This window comes from Mustelus asterias, chromosome 2 (genome assembly GCF_964213995.1).
Source record: "Mustelus asterias chromosome 2, sMusAst1.hap1.1, whole genome shotgun sequence".
Taxonomy (NCBI): Eukaryota; Metazoa; Chordata; class Chondrichthyes; order Carcharhiniformes; family Triakidae; genus Mustelus; species Mustelus asterias.
In genome coordinates, this window is record NC_135802.1 from 5,214,106 (window position 1) to 5,229,456 (window position 15,351).

At 44.0% G+C, this 15,351-nt stretch overlaps 1 protein-coding gene across 1 annotated transcript in view; it reads right to left on the minus strand.

Annotated features, from left to right (window-relative positions):
- The window catches only part of dgat1a (diacylglycerol O-acyltransferase 1a), a 121,241-nt gene that overhangs the window by 96,735 nt on the left and 9,155 nt on the right, over positions 1 to 15,351 (minus strand). The window contains exon 2 of the mRNA XM_078230483.1: positions 2,808 to 2,895. Within this exon, the coding sequence (XP_078086609.1) occupies positions 2,808 to 2,895 (88 nt within the window). The remainder of the gene's footprint in view (positions 1 to 2,807; positions 2,896 to 15,351) is intronic.

Genomic DNA, 15,351 nt, shown 5'->3' on the forward strand with positions numbered 1-15,351 from the left:
GGGAGGCAAGGGATGAGATTGCAGAGCCTTTGGCATTGATCTTTGCGTCCTCACTGTCCACGGGGGTGGTGCCAGAGGACTGGAGAGTGGCGAATGTGGTTCCTCTGTTTAAGAAAGGGAATAGAAATGACCCTGGTAATTATAGGCCGGTTAGTCTTACTTCGGTGGTCGGTAAGTTGATGGAAAAGGTCCTGAGGGATAGGATTTACAACCATTTAGAAAGATGCAGCTTAATCCGGGTTAGTCAGCACGGATTTGTGAAGAGCAAGTCTTGCCTCACAAATTTGATAGAATTTTTTGAGGAGTGTGTAGATGAAGGTAGTGCAGTTGATGTCATATACATGGATTTTAGTAAGGCGTTTGATAAAGTCCCCCACGGTCGGCTTATGAAGAAAGTAAGGATGTGTGGGATAGAGGGAAGTTTGGCCGATTGGATAGGTAACTGGCTATCTAACAGAAGACAGAGGGTGGTGGTGGATGGAAAATTTTCGGACTGGAAACCGGTTACCAGCGGAGTGCCACAGGGATCAGTGCTTGGTCCTCTGCTATTTGTAATTTTTATAAATGACTTGGAGGAGGGGGCTGAAGGGTGGATCAGTAAATTTGCTGATGACACCAAGATTGGTGGAGTAGTGGATGAGGTGGAAGGCTGTTGTAGGCTGCAAAGAGATATAGATAGGATGCAGAGCTGGGCTGAAAAATGGCAAATGGAGTTTAACCCTGACAAATGCGAGGTGATTCATTTTGGTAGGACAAATTTAAATGTGGATTACAGGGTCAAAGGTAGGGTTCTGAAGAATGTGGAGGAACAGAGAGATCTTGGGGTTCATATCCATAGATCTCTGAAGGTTGCCACTCAAGTGGATAGAGCCGTGAAGAAGGCCTACAGTGTGTTGGCATTCATTAACAGGGGGTTGGAGTTTAAGAGCCGTGGGGTTATGCTGCAACTGTACAGGACCTTGGTGAGACCACATTTGGAATATTGTGTGCAGTTCTGGTCACCTCACTACAAGGAGGATGTGGAGACACTGGAAAGGGTGCAAAGGAGATTTACCAGGATGCTGCCTGGTTTGGACGGTAGGTCTTATGAGGAAAGGTTGAGGGAACTTGGGCTTTTCTCTTTGGAGCGGAGGAGGTTGAGAAGAGACTTGATAGAGGTTTATAAGATGATGAGGGGGATAGATAGAGTGAACGTTCAAAGACTATTTCCTCGGGTGAATGGAGCGGTAACTAGGGGGCATAACTATAGGGTTCATGGTGGGAGATATAGGAAGGATGTCCGAGGTAGTGGTTGGGGTGTGGAATGGACTGCCTGCAGGGATAGTGGAGTCAGAAACTTTAGGAATATTTAAGAAGCTATTGGATAGGCACATGGAGTACTTCGGGATGATAGGGAGGAAATAGCTTGATCTGGGTTTCAGACAAAGCTCAGCACAACATCATGGGCCGAAGGGCCTGTTCTGTGCTGTACTGTTCTATGTCTATGTCTATGTCTATAGCTAGGGTCTGAGAAAGATCAACTTAATACAAGTTAGGTCCATTCAAAAGTCTGATGGCAGCAGGGAAGAAGCTGTTCTCTAGTCGGTTTAACATGGTCTCAGACTTTTGTATCTTTTTCCCGACGGAAGAAGGTGGAAGACTGTATGTCCAGGCTGCGTGGAGTCCTTGATTATGCTGGTGCTTTTCCGAGACAGAGGGAAGTGTAGACAGAGTCAATGGACGGGAGGCTGGTTTGCATGATGGGCTTCGCTCATGACTCTTGTAGTTTCTTGCAGTCTTGGACAGAGCAGGAACCCATACCAAGCTGTGATACAACCGGAAAGAATGCTTTCTATGCTGCATCTGTAAACGTTGGAGAGAGTCGTAGCTGACATGCCAAATTTCTCCTCCTGAGAAAGTAGAGGCATTGGTGGGCTTTCTTAACTACAGCATCATCGTGGGGGGACCAGGACAGGATGTTGGTGATCTGAAGCTCTCGACCATTTCTACTTCATCCCCATTGATGTAGACAGGGGCATGCCCTCCACTACACTTCCTGAAGTCGATGACTATCTCCTTCGTTTTGTTGACATTGTGGGAGAGATTATTGTGGCCGCACCAGTTCACCAGATTCTCTATCTCTTTCCTGTACTCTGTCTCGTCATTGTTTGAGGTCTGACCCACTACGGTGGCGTCATCAGCAAACTTGAAAATCAAGTTGGAGGGGAATTTGGCCGCACAGTCATAGGTGTATAAGTGTGTAAGGGGCTGAGGACACAGCCTTGTGGGGCACTGACAACTCATTGATATTTACAGCACAGCAGGAGGCCATTCGGCCCAGCGTGTCCACGATCTGGCTGCACTAATTTCATTTTTCCGCATTTCACCCATAGCCCTGGGGGTTAGGGCAGTACAAGTGAATATCCAAATACTTCAATTTTATGAGATACACAATTTACATAAAATCAGCTGCAAAGAAGTTGGGACACTGATGCCTCAGTTGAGAATCTCTCAGGGTAACCAAGGTGCCTTCACATTATAAATCCCACAGTGACAAGGTCAGAATTGTTGCTGCACTATTGGCGCAGTGCAAACGCTTCACAACTTGTTACACCAGGAAAATGGGACAATAACAATGCTGATGGCGAATGCTTTAGAAACTTCAAAAGAAGCGTCACGTTCCTTTCACACGGGACACTATTCTAAAAGTTGAAGATCTAAACTGACAAATCCAGCTTCAAAGTGGCCTTGTGCCAATGCTAGTTTTTCCTCCTCTGTAATTGGACATATTAAAATACAGATTTGTGAGCAGGCCCATTTGGACTCACCAACATGACCACACACCAGTTGAGAATTCCTCTGTAGTTGTTGTATCCACTCGCTGAGCTCAACAAGGACTCCTGGTGCTTGTGACAACTAGAACAAACAAAAGGATAATCAGGAATCAGGTCCCACAATCGCACAATTGGCGCTCAGTTTAAATCCTTGAAAAAATAATTTTCAGGTTGCAGGCATCACTGGCAAAGTCGGCATTTATTGTCCCTCCTTCGTTGCTCTGAGAAGGTTGAGGGGGGCCACTTCTAAGCAGCGGAGGAATCTGGTTATTCTTTGTAATGGATTGATACATCAGTACAGCTTGCTTGGCTATGTCAAAGGACAGTTGAGTTGGTCTGGATCTGGAGTCAAATATAGGCCAGACCAGGTAAATAAGACAAGTTCCTTCCCTGAAGAATATTAGTGAACAGATTGGATTGTTACAACAATCCATCAGCTTTATTTTCATTTTTACTGATATCTGCTATTAAACCAAAATCAAATTTCCTAAGTGTCAGAGGGATTTAAACTCACTTTCTCTGGATCATTAGAATTTGAATTTGATCCAGTAACAACCTATATACTGCTGTACCTTTGTAAATCAAACTGAGAGCTGGGCTGAAGATTAGCTTACTCCGAGCAGTAGAATAGTCTGACCAAAGGATTCTCATGTCTTTATTCTCTAGTTTTATATCTACATTTTGTGTTATGGTTGAGGTGGTGGCTGTCGAGCCTCTCCAGACATAATGATGATCAATGAAATCTGCAAAGTTTAAGGTGAAGTTGCCATGTTCCCTGATGACCCCTTTCAGGGGTAGAGCTGACTGGTGGTGATTTAACCAGCGGATCACCATACTTCAGCTGAGGGGAAAGGCCGAGTCGGGTCTTCATGAATAACCACAACGTAATTGACAAGTGAAATTCAGAACATCAGCTGGAAGGTCATTCACATCGACACCATTTTAAAAAATTTATTTTCGGGATGTGGGCATCGCTGGTTCGGCCAGCGTTTATTGCCCATCTCCTTGAGAAGGGGGTGGTGAGCTTCCTTCTTAAACCCCTGCAGTTCAGGTGGTGTAGGTACACCCAAAGTGCTGTTAGGAGAGTGTTTCAGGAATCTGTAGGGATTCTATGAATTTGACTCCGTGACAGCGAAGGAACGGCAATTTTTTTTTCCCAAGTCAGGATGGTGAGTGGCTTGGAGGGGAACTTGCAGGTGGTTGTGTCCTTCTAGGGTGGGGTTTGTGGGTTTGGAAGGTACAGAAGATTCATATCACCAGTTAGAAACAATGATAGCTGGTGTGGAAGCTGGATCAAAAACATTTACAGCAGCCCTGTCAGCAGGACTTATAGTAAATCATAACGAGGCTGAGAGAAAGGCCTCGCTTTAAGTCTCTCCCAATCCATTCTATCAAATCTTTTAACCACCCAACTTAACTTCAATTTGAACATTCCTTGAACTCCTGTACTCAATAAATATAACCCTAGGACATGCCATCTACCCTCAGAATTAAACACTTTTAAACTTGGCATCATTCTGTATCTTCAAGGCCAATGTATTCTTCCTGAAGCTGCTCAGAACTGAGTGCAGTTAATCCAGAAGGTGCACAGCCCCAGCTCGGTACAGCTTCAGCAGAACCTCCAACCCTTTATATTTCAGCAATTGGGGCCCGTAACCCCATATATTTACCCCGCTAATCCCCCTAACCTACACATCTTTGGACACTAAGTGGCAATCTAGCATGGCCAATCAACCTAACCCGCACATCTTTGGACTGTGGGAGGAAACCAGAGCACCCGGGGGAAACCCTATGCAGGAGAACTTGCAAACTCCACAAGCACCTAAGACTGGAATCGAACACAGGGTCTCTCTCATTGTTAGGCAGCAGTGTTAACCACTGTACCAACGTTGACTCTTAACTGTCCAATTTAAATGGCCCAGCAAGCCACTCAGTATAAGGGCGTTCAGGGAGAGGCAACACATTGCCAGCAATACACACATACCACAAAATAATAAATTAAGATCCAAAATTAGGTCGGCTGATTTCTATCCCACACCTGGGGGCAAATGTAGAGAACTCAAAGCCTGTGACGGCAAATTGTGAAACTGACTTGTGATAACTTGACCAGCACCAAGTCAAAAATCTGCCGTGTTTTCAAATTCCAGCTGGTTTAGGTACCACACCACCCTTGCCTGATCCAGCCAAGACCAGACTCGACTCCGATTTCATATGACATGATTAACCTTTAATACCCTTAATGTAATAAATGTCTATCCAGTATCACTCACATCCCAAGGTAAGATAAGGACAAAAATTTCAATTTCCTGACTGCTCAGAAGCAGCTGAAAAGCACTAACAGCTGGTGTAGGGCTTGCTAACTTAAATCTTTCAGCAGCACCTATTTTTTTTTAATCACGAGGATAAGGTTACGGCTTACCAGTCACATCCTCCCCAGTAAACCAGCTTTAAAAGCTGTGAGAATAGCACCACACGAGAAATGACATTTAAACAGAAGCAACAGCAGTCCGAGATCACGGGCAAATTCGATGGCTCAAAGACCAGGCAAATAGCTTCCACTGATTTAAATACAGATTGGTCATTTTGAAAACAAAATGATGAAAAATAGATGTTAGAGTTCGCACGTTTAAGAAAATGAGAAATAAGACTGGCAGGGAAACGGTGTCTTGAGCACACTTCAATCTCAACTCCACTTTCCTGCCTGCTGACCATAGCCCCTTGATATCGCAAGAGAGAAAAAAAAATGAAAATCCACCCATCTCTGCCTTGAACATAACTGTGATGTGGAGATGCCGGCGTTGGACTGGGGTGGGCACAGTAAGAAGTCTCACAACACCAGGTTAAAGTCCAACAGGTTTATTTGGAATCACGAGCTTTCAGAGTGCTGCTCCTTCATCCAGTGCGTGGAGTGATGAAGGGGCAGCACTCCGAAAACTCATGATTCCAAACCTGTTGGACTTCAACCTGGCATTGAGACCTCTCATTGAACATAACTGCAGAGAAAGAAGTTATGCTCAGCGGTCTGCATTTATATAGCACTTAAATGGAGTAAACCACCTGCAGCTCTTCACAGGAGTATGATTAAAATCAATAACACCGAGACACACAGGACATTAGGCGGCCTAAAGTTTGGTCAGAGTTTTAAGTTGTGTCTTAAAGAGAGAGAAGTAGAGGGGTATTGGAAAGTGGGTATGCTGAAGGGGCCAGACTTGGGAGCAGTGGAGAGATTTTTTTGAAGTACAGGGACATGTTTAAATTGATAATTCAGCTCTCTCTCAGTACCAAGGGAATTGATTGTCTCTGAGAAACAATACAATCCGATTACAGGTAAAATCTTTAAGTTTGAATGTAGATTCTGAACTCTCATCGTGCTGAGATTTTTTTTTAAAGTCTGGGAAGGTAGGTGGAGCTAAAGGTAAGCTGAAGTCAGATAGAAATAGTAAACTGACAGCACCCTCGAACACAGCATTGAGCACCAACTAAGTAAATGTTATCTTTAACCCACAAAGCACCTAGCCTCCCCTCAATTTTTATTTTGCTTATTCCCTCCACTGAAGTTCTGCAACAAAATGCTTTCCTATCGCAAATAAATCCTGAGCAGAACATCAAGGAGATTCATCTGCAGTATTACAAACATAGAAAATCGGAGCAGGAGCCTAGCTGCCTGCCTGAACAAGAAACACAAATATATCTTAGATTTCTGCAGGAACCATCGAGTCTTGCTCTCAATTTGAAAGGATTGGGGTGGGGGAGCGAATGGAAATAAAACTGAATATAATTTGCTTTTAAAAGGCAGTTTAATAATCCCACTTTTACACTACTTGCAGGATCACCTCCATGAAAACGATTTACACAAAAGCATTCACACCCTTTGTTCCACCCAGTTATTACAGCATTCCTACACAATTTCCATCTGGTTCAAAGGTCATTCCACAGTCTTGTGCCTCAGCATCTGGATGCAGTTAAGTAACTTTAGATAAATTACACTGTGAAGGCCTCTCTACACAAACAGCTGTGCTTATTGTTAAACATTTCTGTCCAAATTGATGTTGAAGCATGCCATACTACATTGGGAAAGTTTCAGCATAAGCAGTCCATTGTGTTAAACAAGACTTTAAAACAAACATTTCAAACAGGAAACTCAGATTATAATGAAATCCATTTAGGGAGTCAATTTATAGTGTCGAATAGCATCTCCTTGGCTCAATGGCAGTACTCTCGGCTGAGTCAGAAGGCTGAGAGTTCGGTTCCCACCCACGCTGATATTGCAGGGCAGGAATGAGGAAGCATCGCATAGGGAGGTGCTGTCAATATGGGATCTGTCTTATCAGGTGGATGGAAAAGGTTCAATGTTTAAATAGAAGAGCAGCAGTCCGTTCTCTACTCAACATTTAGCCCATTCAGCCACCATAAAACTACAGAATTCCTACAGTGCAGAAGGAGGCCATTCAGCCCATCAAGTCTCCAGAAGAGCATCTTACCCAACAAGACCCCAATTCCCATAACCCCACACATCTACCATGGGGTAATTCAGCATGGCCTATCCATCTAATCTGCACATCTTTGAACTGTGGGAGGAAACTGGAACACCCAAAGGAAACCCACGCAGACACGGGAAGAATGTGCAAAGTCCATACAGATAGTCAACAAAGGCCGGAATCGAACCCGGGTCCCTGGCGCTGTGAGGCAGCAGTAGTTAGCACTTGTGGTGCAATTTAGGGCAATACATTTCTGCTCCAAGCTTCCTGAAAGATCAACGAATGTCCTAACTGTAATAGTCTGAACTCCAGGCAAATCTACGCTGAACCCAAAATGGAACGCCAGGAGACGATAAACTGGAGCTCTTTGATCAAGCCGAGAGGATTATATCCTGATTTACATTGAGATGTTCAAAATTAAGCAGGGATGGGACAGCGTACACAGAAACAGTTTCTCCTGATTTAGGGACCCAAAATGAAGGAATACAGATGAAAGGTTCAATGCAGAGGATTCAGGACAGAGCAGCAGCAGGGGAGGCATGGCATAGTGGTATTATTGCTAGACTATTAATCCAGAAACTCAGCTAATGTCCTGGGGACCCGGGTTCGAATCCCGCCACGGTAGATGGTGGAACTTGAATTCAATAAAATATCTGGAATTAACACTATGAAACCATTGTTGATTGTCAGAAAAACCCAAATGTTTCACTAAAGTCCTTTAGGGAAGAAAATCTGCCGTCCTTACCCAGTCTGGCCTACATGTGACTCCAGAGCCTCAGCAATATGGTTAACTCTCAACTGCCCTCTGAAATGGCCGAGCAAGCCACTCAGCATCAGTTGTATCAATCACTCATGAAGGCAGCTCACTACTGCCTTCTCAAAGGCAACTAGGGATGGGCAATAAATGCTGTAAGAAGTTTAACAACACCAGGTTAAAGTCCAACAGGTTTATTTGGTAGCAAAAGCCACACATCCACAGTTTCTGCAATAAATGCTGGCCAGACAGTAACGCCCGTGTCCTATAAATAAATAAAATCCAGTTAACTTTTCAAGTACTACCTTTTTATTAGAATTAATTTCTTTTAGCTCCTTGGTCACCTAGTATTTCTGGGAGAATTTTTGTACCTTCTTCCATGAAGAGAAATGCAAAGTATCTGTTTAGTTTCCCTGCTTTCCACTATAAATTCTCTCGTCTTCACCTGTAATGGGCCCACATTTGTTCTGGCTAATCTTTTCCTTTTCACATACCTAAAGAAACTTTTACAGTCTGCCTTTATGTTTCACACTAGTTTGCAACCATTTTCTCTTTTCCTTTCTTAATCAGTTCCTTGGTCCTCCTTTGCTGGATTCCGAATTGCTCCCAATCCTCAGGTTTACCACTTTTTCTGGCATATAAACCACTTCCTTTGATCTAATGCAATAGTTAACTTCTGTTGAGAGTGTTTGCGCTTTGAGGAATGTCAGTCTGCTGCAGAACGTGTTGAATTTCAAGTGCCAGCCACTGCCTGCCTATCGTCACATCTTTGTGTATTTTCCCAATCCCAGCACAGCCGACTTGCAGCTTTCATTGTGCATCATTATTGGGCTGTAAACATTGAGTCAATAACGTAGTGTGGGGCTGAAGTCTTTTGACCTGACTGGCAAAGAGTTTATCAGTCGTGTTTTTATGACAATCCACCATCTCTCATGGTCACGTTTGTCTACTCCCAGTCCACAAATGACCAAGTGTACTGAATTTCCTTTCCCAAATTGTCAGTTTCATTTTTGACAGCCTGTGTTAAGGAATTTAGTCTGCTTTAACCTGGTGTTGTAAGACTTCTTATTAAGGAATTAAGTACATGAAGTACTAAAGTAAAGGCACACAATTAATAAAATTTACATGATGGAAACGGGCCAACTAGCCTGTTTTTTTCTTTCACACGAGCAGCAGTCTGGATGCCACGTACCCATTCTGTTCCCATATAATTCTAATCTCCTTTCCTTCAACCCTCTATATGACCTATTAAATGTTGATCCAAGGCCTCACAACCCTGTGTTTTATTCTGTGTAAAAAAGAGATTTGGAGAGACTGACTCTGTCTTCCCTAGAGGTTTGAAGAATGAGGGATGACCTCATTACACCGTATAAAATTCTTACAAGGCATGACAGAGTAGGTGTAGATAAGATGTTCCCCCTGGCTGGCGAGCCTAAAAAGTCTCAACACCAGGTTAAAGTCCAACAGGTTTATTTGGTAGCACAAGCCACAAGCTTTCGGAGCGCTGCCCCTTCATCAGGTGAGTGGGAGTTCTGTTCACAAACAGGGCAAATATAGACACAAACTCAATTTACAAGAAAATAGTTGGAATGCGAGTCTTTACAGGTAATCAAGTCTTAAAGGTACAGACAATGAGAGTGGAGAGAAGATTAAGCACAGGTTAAAGAGGTGTGTATTGTCTCCAGCCAGGACAGTGTGAGATTTTGCAAGCCCAGGCAAGACGTTAAAGAAGCCATCCCCTATGGGCAAGCCCTCCATATAACGCAGGATCTGCTCAGATGAGGAGGATCGTAACAGACATCTCCAGACGCTGAAAGATGTCCTCATAAGAACAGGATGTGGCGCTCGACTCGACAGTTCCGACACGCCACAACGAAAAACCGCACCGACCTCCTCAGAAGACAAACACGGGACATGGCGGACAGAGTACCCATCGTCATCCAGTACTTCCTTGGAGCGGAGAAGCTACGACATCTTCTCCGGAGCCTTCAACATGTCATCGATGAAGACAAACATCTCGCCAAGGCCATCCCCGCACCCTCACTTCTTGCCATCAACCAACCTCAAACAGACCATTGTCTGCAGCAAACTAGGTAAGAGTTTTAACAACACCAGGTTAAAGTCCAACAGGTTTATTTGGTAGCAAATGCCATTAGCTTTCGGAGCGCTGCTCCTTCGTCAGATGCAGCAAACTAGTCAGCCTTCAGGAGAACAGTGACCATGACATCACACAACCCTGCCACAGCAACATCTGCAAAATGTGCCGGATCATCGACACGGATGCCATCATCTCACGTGAGAACACCATCCACCAGGTACGCGGTACATACTCTTGTACCTATATGCAACTCAGCCAACATTGTCTACCTGATACGCTGCAGGAAAGGATGTCCTGAGGCATGGTACATTGGGGAGACCATGCAGACGCTACGACAACGGATGAATGAACACCGCTCGACAATCACCAGGTAGGGGTGTTCTCTTTCTGTTGGGGAGCACTTCAGCAGTCATGGGCATTCGGCCTCTGATCTTCGGGTAAGCGTTCTCCAAGGCGGCTTTCACGACACACGACAACGCAGAATTGCTGAGCAGAGAAGTTCCACACACGAGGACGGCCTCAACCGGGATCTTGGGTTCATGTCACACTATCTGTAACTCCCACGACTTGCCTGGGCTTGCAAAATCTCACTAACTGTCCTGGCTGGAGACAATACGCATCTCTTTAACCTGTGCTTAACCCTCTCTCCACTTACATTGTCTGTACCTTTAAGACTTGATTACCTGTAAAGAATCGCATTCCAAACATTATTTTGTAAATTGAGTTTGTGTCTATATTTGCCCTGTTTGTGAACAGAACTCCCACTCACCTGATGAAGGGACGGCGCTCCGAAAGCTTGTGGCTTGTGCCATCAAATAAACCTGTTGGGATTTTAACCTGGTGTTGTGAGACTTCTTACTGTGTTTACCCCAGTCCAACACCGACATCTCCACATCATGGTGAGTCTAAAACCAGAGACAAAATCTCAGAATACGAGGGAGAACATTTTAGACTGAGATGGTGAATGTTTGGAATTCTCTACCCCAGAGGGCTGTGGAAGCTCAGTCATTGAGTTTGTACAAGACAGAAATCAATAGATTTCTGGATACTAATGATATCGTGGAACATGGAGCGAGCGTTGTGAAAGTGGCATCGGGGTAGATGAACAGCCTGGAACTAAGTGAATGGCGGAGCAGGCTCGATGGGTTGAATGGTCTACTCCTGTTCCTGTGTTCCTACTGTGCCTGTACCGCCCACATCTTGAGAGTAAAAATAAAGGGAATTATGAATAAACAGCAGGCTGAAACCCAAGGGAGCAATGACTGGCAGATGCGCATTCCGCTGCATAACATCCACACACTGGAATTTCCTTCCTAAACCTCTCTCCCTCCATAAAACCCAACTCTGACCTGGCTCATCACCTTTTGTAATATTTGTAAGAGTTTTGATGTCAAACTTTTACAGATAATGTGAATGCCTTATGAAAAAGCACCTTGGGACTCTATTACAATTATAGAAATGGAAGTTGTCACTGAACTTCATCCTGCAAAGCAATTTTATATCTGACAACCTCTGCCAAATTTTCTTGATTAGATTATTGATCAGATGATTAAGGATGTTTATGGTACAAAGATATGTTCAATCTTTTGATCTATTTACAATTTACAAAAAAGATCCAAGTACAGAATTACTTGGCAAGTGAAAAGTTCACCTATAAATGACTAAAAAAAGTGAGATTCGTAATGTCGCATCTTCATCTTAGTTTGCTCAGAGCAATATGTTTCCTGTGTTTACAAACCCACTCCATTATACAGTGTTTCCCCATATCCTGAGGCAAGTATTAGCATAAAACAACAGGTCATTTTACTCGTGGAATAAAAAGGAGATGTCACAGCTGTACAGAACTCGGATGAGAATCTGTTTGGAGTAACTGCATTTAGTTCAGGGTATCCCTCCCTAAAGAAGGATATACTTGGAGGGAGTGTGACACACATTCATCAGAATGATACAGCAATTAAAAGGATCAAGTTATGAGGATACATTGCATTGACTGGGCTTGATTTCCCTGCAATTCCAAAGTTGATGGGGTGCTCTATTGTAATGTTTAAAGAATCCCATAGGCTAGATAAAGAGAAACTATTTCCTCCAGGGAGGGCTCCAGAACAAGTGGTAAACCCTTTGGGTTAGAGCTAACTGTTCAGGGATAATATCATAGAACATAGAACATAGAACATAGAACATTACAGCGCAGAACAGGCCCTTCGGCCCACGATGTTGCACCGACCAGTTAAAAAAAAAACTGTGACCCTCCAACCTAAACCAATTTCTTTTCGTCCATGAACCTATCTACGGATCTCTTAAACGCCCCCAAACTAGGCGCATTTACTACTGATGCTGGCAGGGCATTCCAATCCCTCACCACCCTCTGGGTAAAGAACCTACCCCTGACATCGGTTCTATAACTACCCCCCCTCAATTTAAAGCCATGCCCCCTCGTGCTGGATTTCTCCATCAGAGGAAAAAGGCTATCACTATCCACCCTATCTAAACCTCTAATCATCCTATATGTTTCAATAAGATCCCCTCTTAGCCGCCGCCTTTCCAGCGAAAACAATCCCAAATCCCTCAGCCTCTCCTCATAGGATCTCCCCTCCATACCAGGCAACATCCTGGTAAACCTCCTCTGCACCCTCTCCAAAGCCTCCACATCCTTCCTGTAATGTGGGGACCAGAACTGCACACAGTACTCCAAGTGCGGCCGCACCAGAGTTGTGTACAGTTGCAACATAACGCTACGACTCCTAAATTCAATCCCCCTACCAATAAACGCCAAGACACCATATGCCTTCTTAACAACCTTATCTACTTGATTCCCAACTTTCAGGGATCTATGCACACATACACCTAGATCCCTCTGCTCCTCCACACTATTCAAAGTCCTCCCGTTAGCCCTATACTCAACACATCTGTTATTCCTACCAAAGTGAATTACCTCACACTTCTCCGCATTAAACTCCATCCGCCACCTCTCGGCCCAACTTTGCAACCTGTCTAAGTCTTCCTGCAAACTACGACACCCTTCCTCACTGTCTACCACACCACCGACTTTGGTGTCATCAGCAAATTTGCTAATCCACCCAACTATACCCTCATCCAGATCATTAATAAATATTACAAACAGCAGTGGCCCCAAAACAGATCCCTGAGGTACACCACTTGTAACCGCACTCCATGATGAATATTTACTATCAACCACCACCCTCTGTTTCCTATCCGCTAGCCAATTCCTGATCCAATTTCCTAGATCACCCCCAATCCCATACATGTGCATTTTCTGCAGAAGCCTACCATGGTGAACCTTATCAAACGCCTTACTAAAATCCATATATACCACGTCCACTGCCTTGCCCCCATCCACCTCCTTGGTCACTTTCTCAAAAAACTCAGGAAGCAATTCACACACAAGTGGACATCTAGAACTTATCACACCTTACCACCAAAGAAAGCTGTTGAGGTAGCCGTCATCTAACTGAAAGATGGGGCAAGGTCCTACCTTTATACAGCAATCAGCACACAGTGTATAGAGTAAAGCTTTCATTTCTCCGAATCCTCACCTACCACCCCATCCCACATCACCTGCCTGGTCAGTGAGCACATTGTAAGACAGTCTGCTGATAGACACCACAGTCAGCATTTGCCGATATATAGACAAACATTTCAGTACGGAATGGAGACCAGGAGACTGTATACGTTTAGAAAACAGATTTATGGCACCAGTTACTTCATACCCATGAAGCTTCACTCCTGACAGAGCAGGTTTCTAAACCCCACTTGGCTAAAGTAGTGGTACAATGTAATGAAAGATTTGAATGCTGCGATTTTACAGATGGCCGAGCACCAATCAGACAAAAGCTTTAGCTGGTATCGAATCACCTTCAAACAAGAACACACAGCACACAAAGTTGTCGAGGTATTTGCACAACGAACAGTCTTTTGGGAGCGCAATTCCATTTACTTTTTATTAATTCCCATGTTTCAGGTCTCCCGGCATTACACTGAGACCACGGTGTGAAATACTCAGCCCAGAGAGTATTATCTTAGCTAAAATCATGAATCCAGTGTTGTGGTTAGATAGAATTTGATTTATTATTGTCACATGTATTAACATAGTGAAAAGTATTGTTTCTTGTGAGCTATACAGACAAAGCATACCGTACATAGAGAAGGAAATGAGTGTGTGCAGAATGTAGTGTTACAATCATTCCTAGGGTGTAGAGAAAGATCAACTTAATGCAAGGTAGGTCCATTCAAAAGTCTGACAGCAGCAGGGAAGAAGCTGTTCTTGAGTTGGTTGGTACGTGACCTCAGACTTTTGTATCTTTCTCCTGACGGAAGGAGGAAGAGAGAATGTCCAGAGTGCGTGGGGTCCTTAGTTATGCTGGCTGCTTTGCCAAGGCAGCAGGAAGTGGATAGGAGTCAATGGATAGGAGGCTGGTTTGCGTGATGGATTGGGCTACATTCACGACCTTTTGTAGTTCCTTGCGGTCTGATTAGCTTTAATCATTAATCAGCAATCAGCATTTATCATGCTGCAAGATATGTTTTAAGTGAATTCACCTAACTCGGAGTGAATTATATCAACACAGCCAGAGACAACCATGTTAAATTCAGCACTTAACATTAATTAAGATATTCAGTAGAACAATGGGTACACAATGAAACCTGAACAACTATTTCTAATCTTCAGTAAATAAGTACAACTCAGCTGACAGGTCATTCTTGCAGAGTTAAACCATTTGGCAAATTGAACCTGCTGAGATATCGCTAGCCTTAAAGTTTAAAGTTTATGTATTTATTAGTCACAAGTAGGCTTACATTAACACCGCAATTAAGTTACTATGAAAATGCCCTAGTTGCCACACTCCGGCACCTGTTCGGGTACACCGAGGGAGAATTTAGCACGGCCAATGCACCTAACCAGCACGTCTTTCAGACTGTGGGAGGAAACCGGAGCACCCCGGAGGAAACCCACACAGACATGGGGAGAACATGCAGACCCCACACAGACAGTGATCCAAGCTGGGAATCGAACCCGGCGCTGTGAGGCAGCAGTGCTAACCACTGTGCCAGCCCCATATAGAACCACAAATTAATACAGTACAGAATGAAGCCATTCAAGCCACTGTACCTGTGCCAGCAATGGCTGACATTAAACTAGGAAGAGTTGTGGAGGAAGGAGGCAGCGAGCGACAGGGAAGTTACACAATG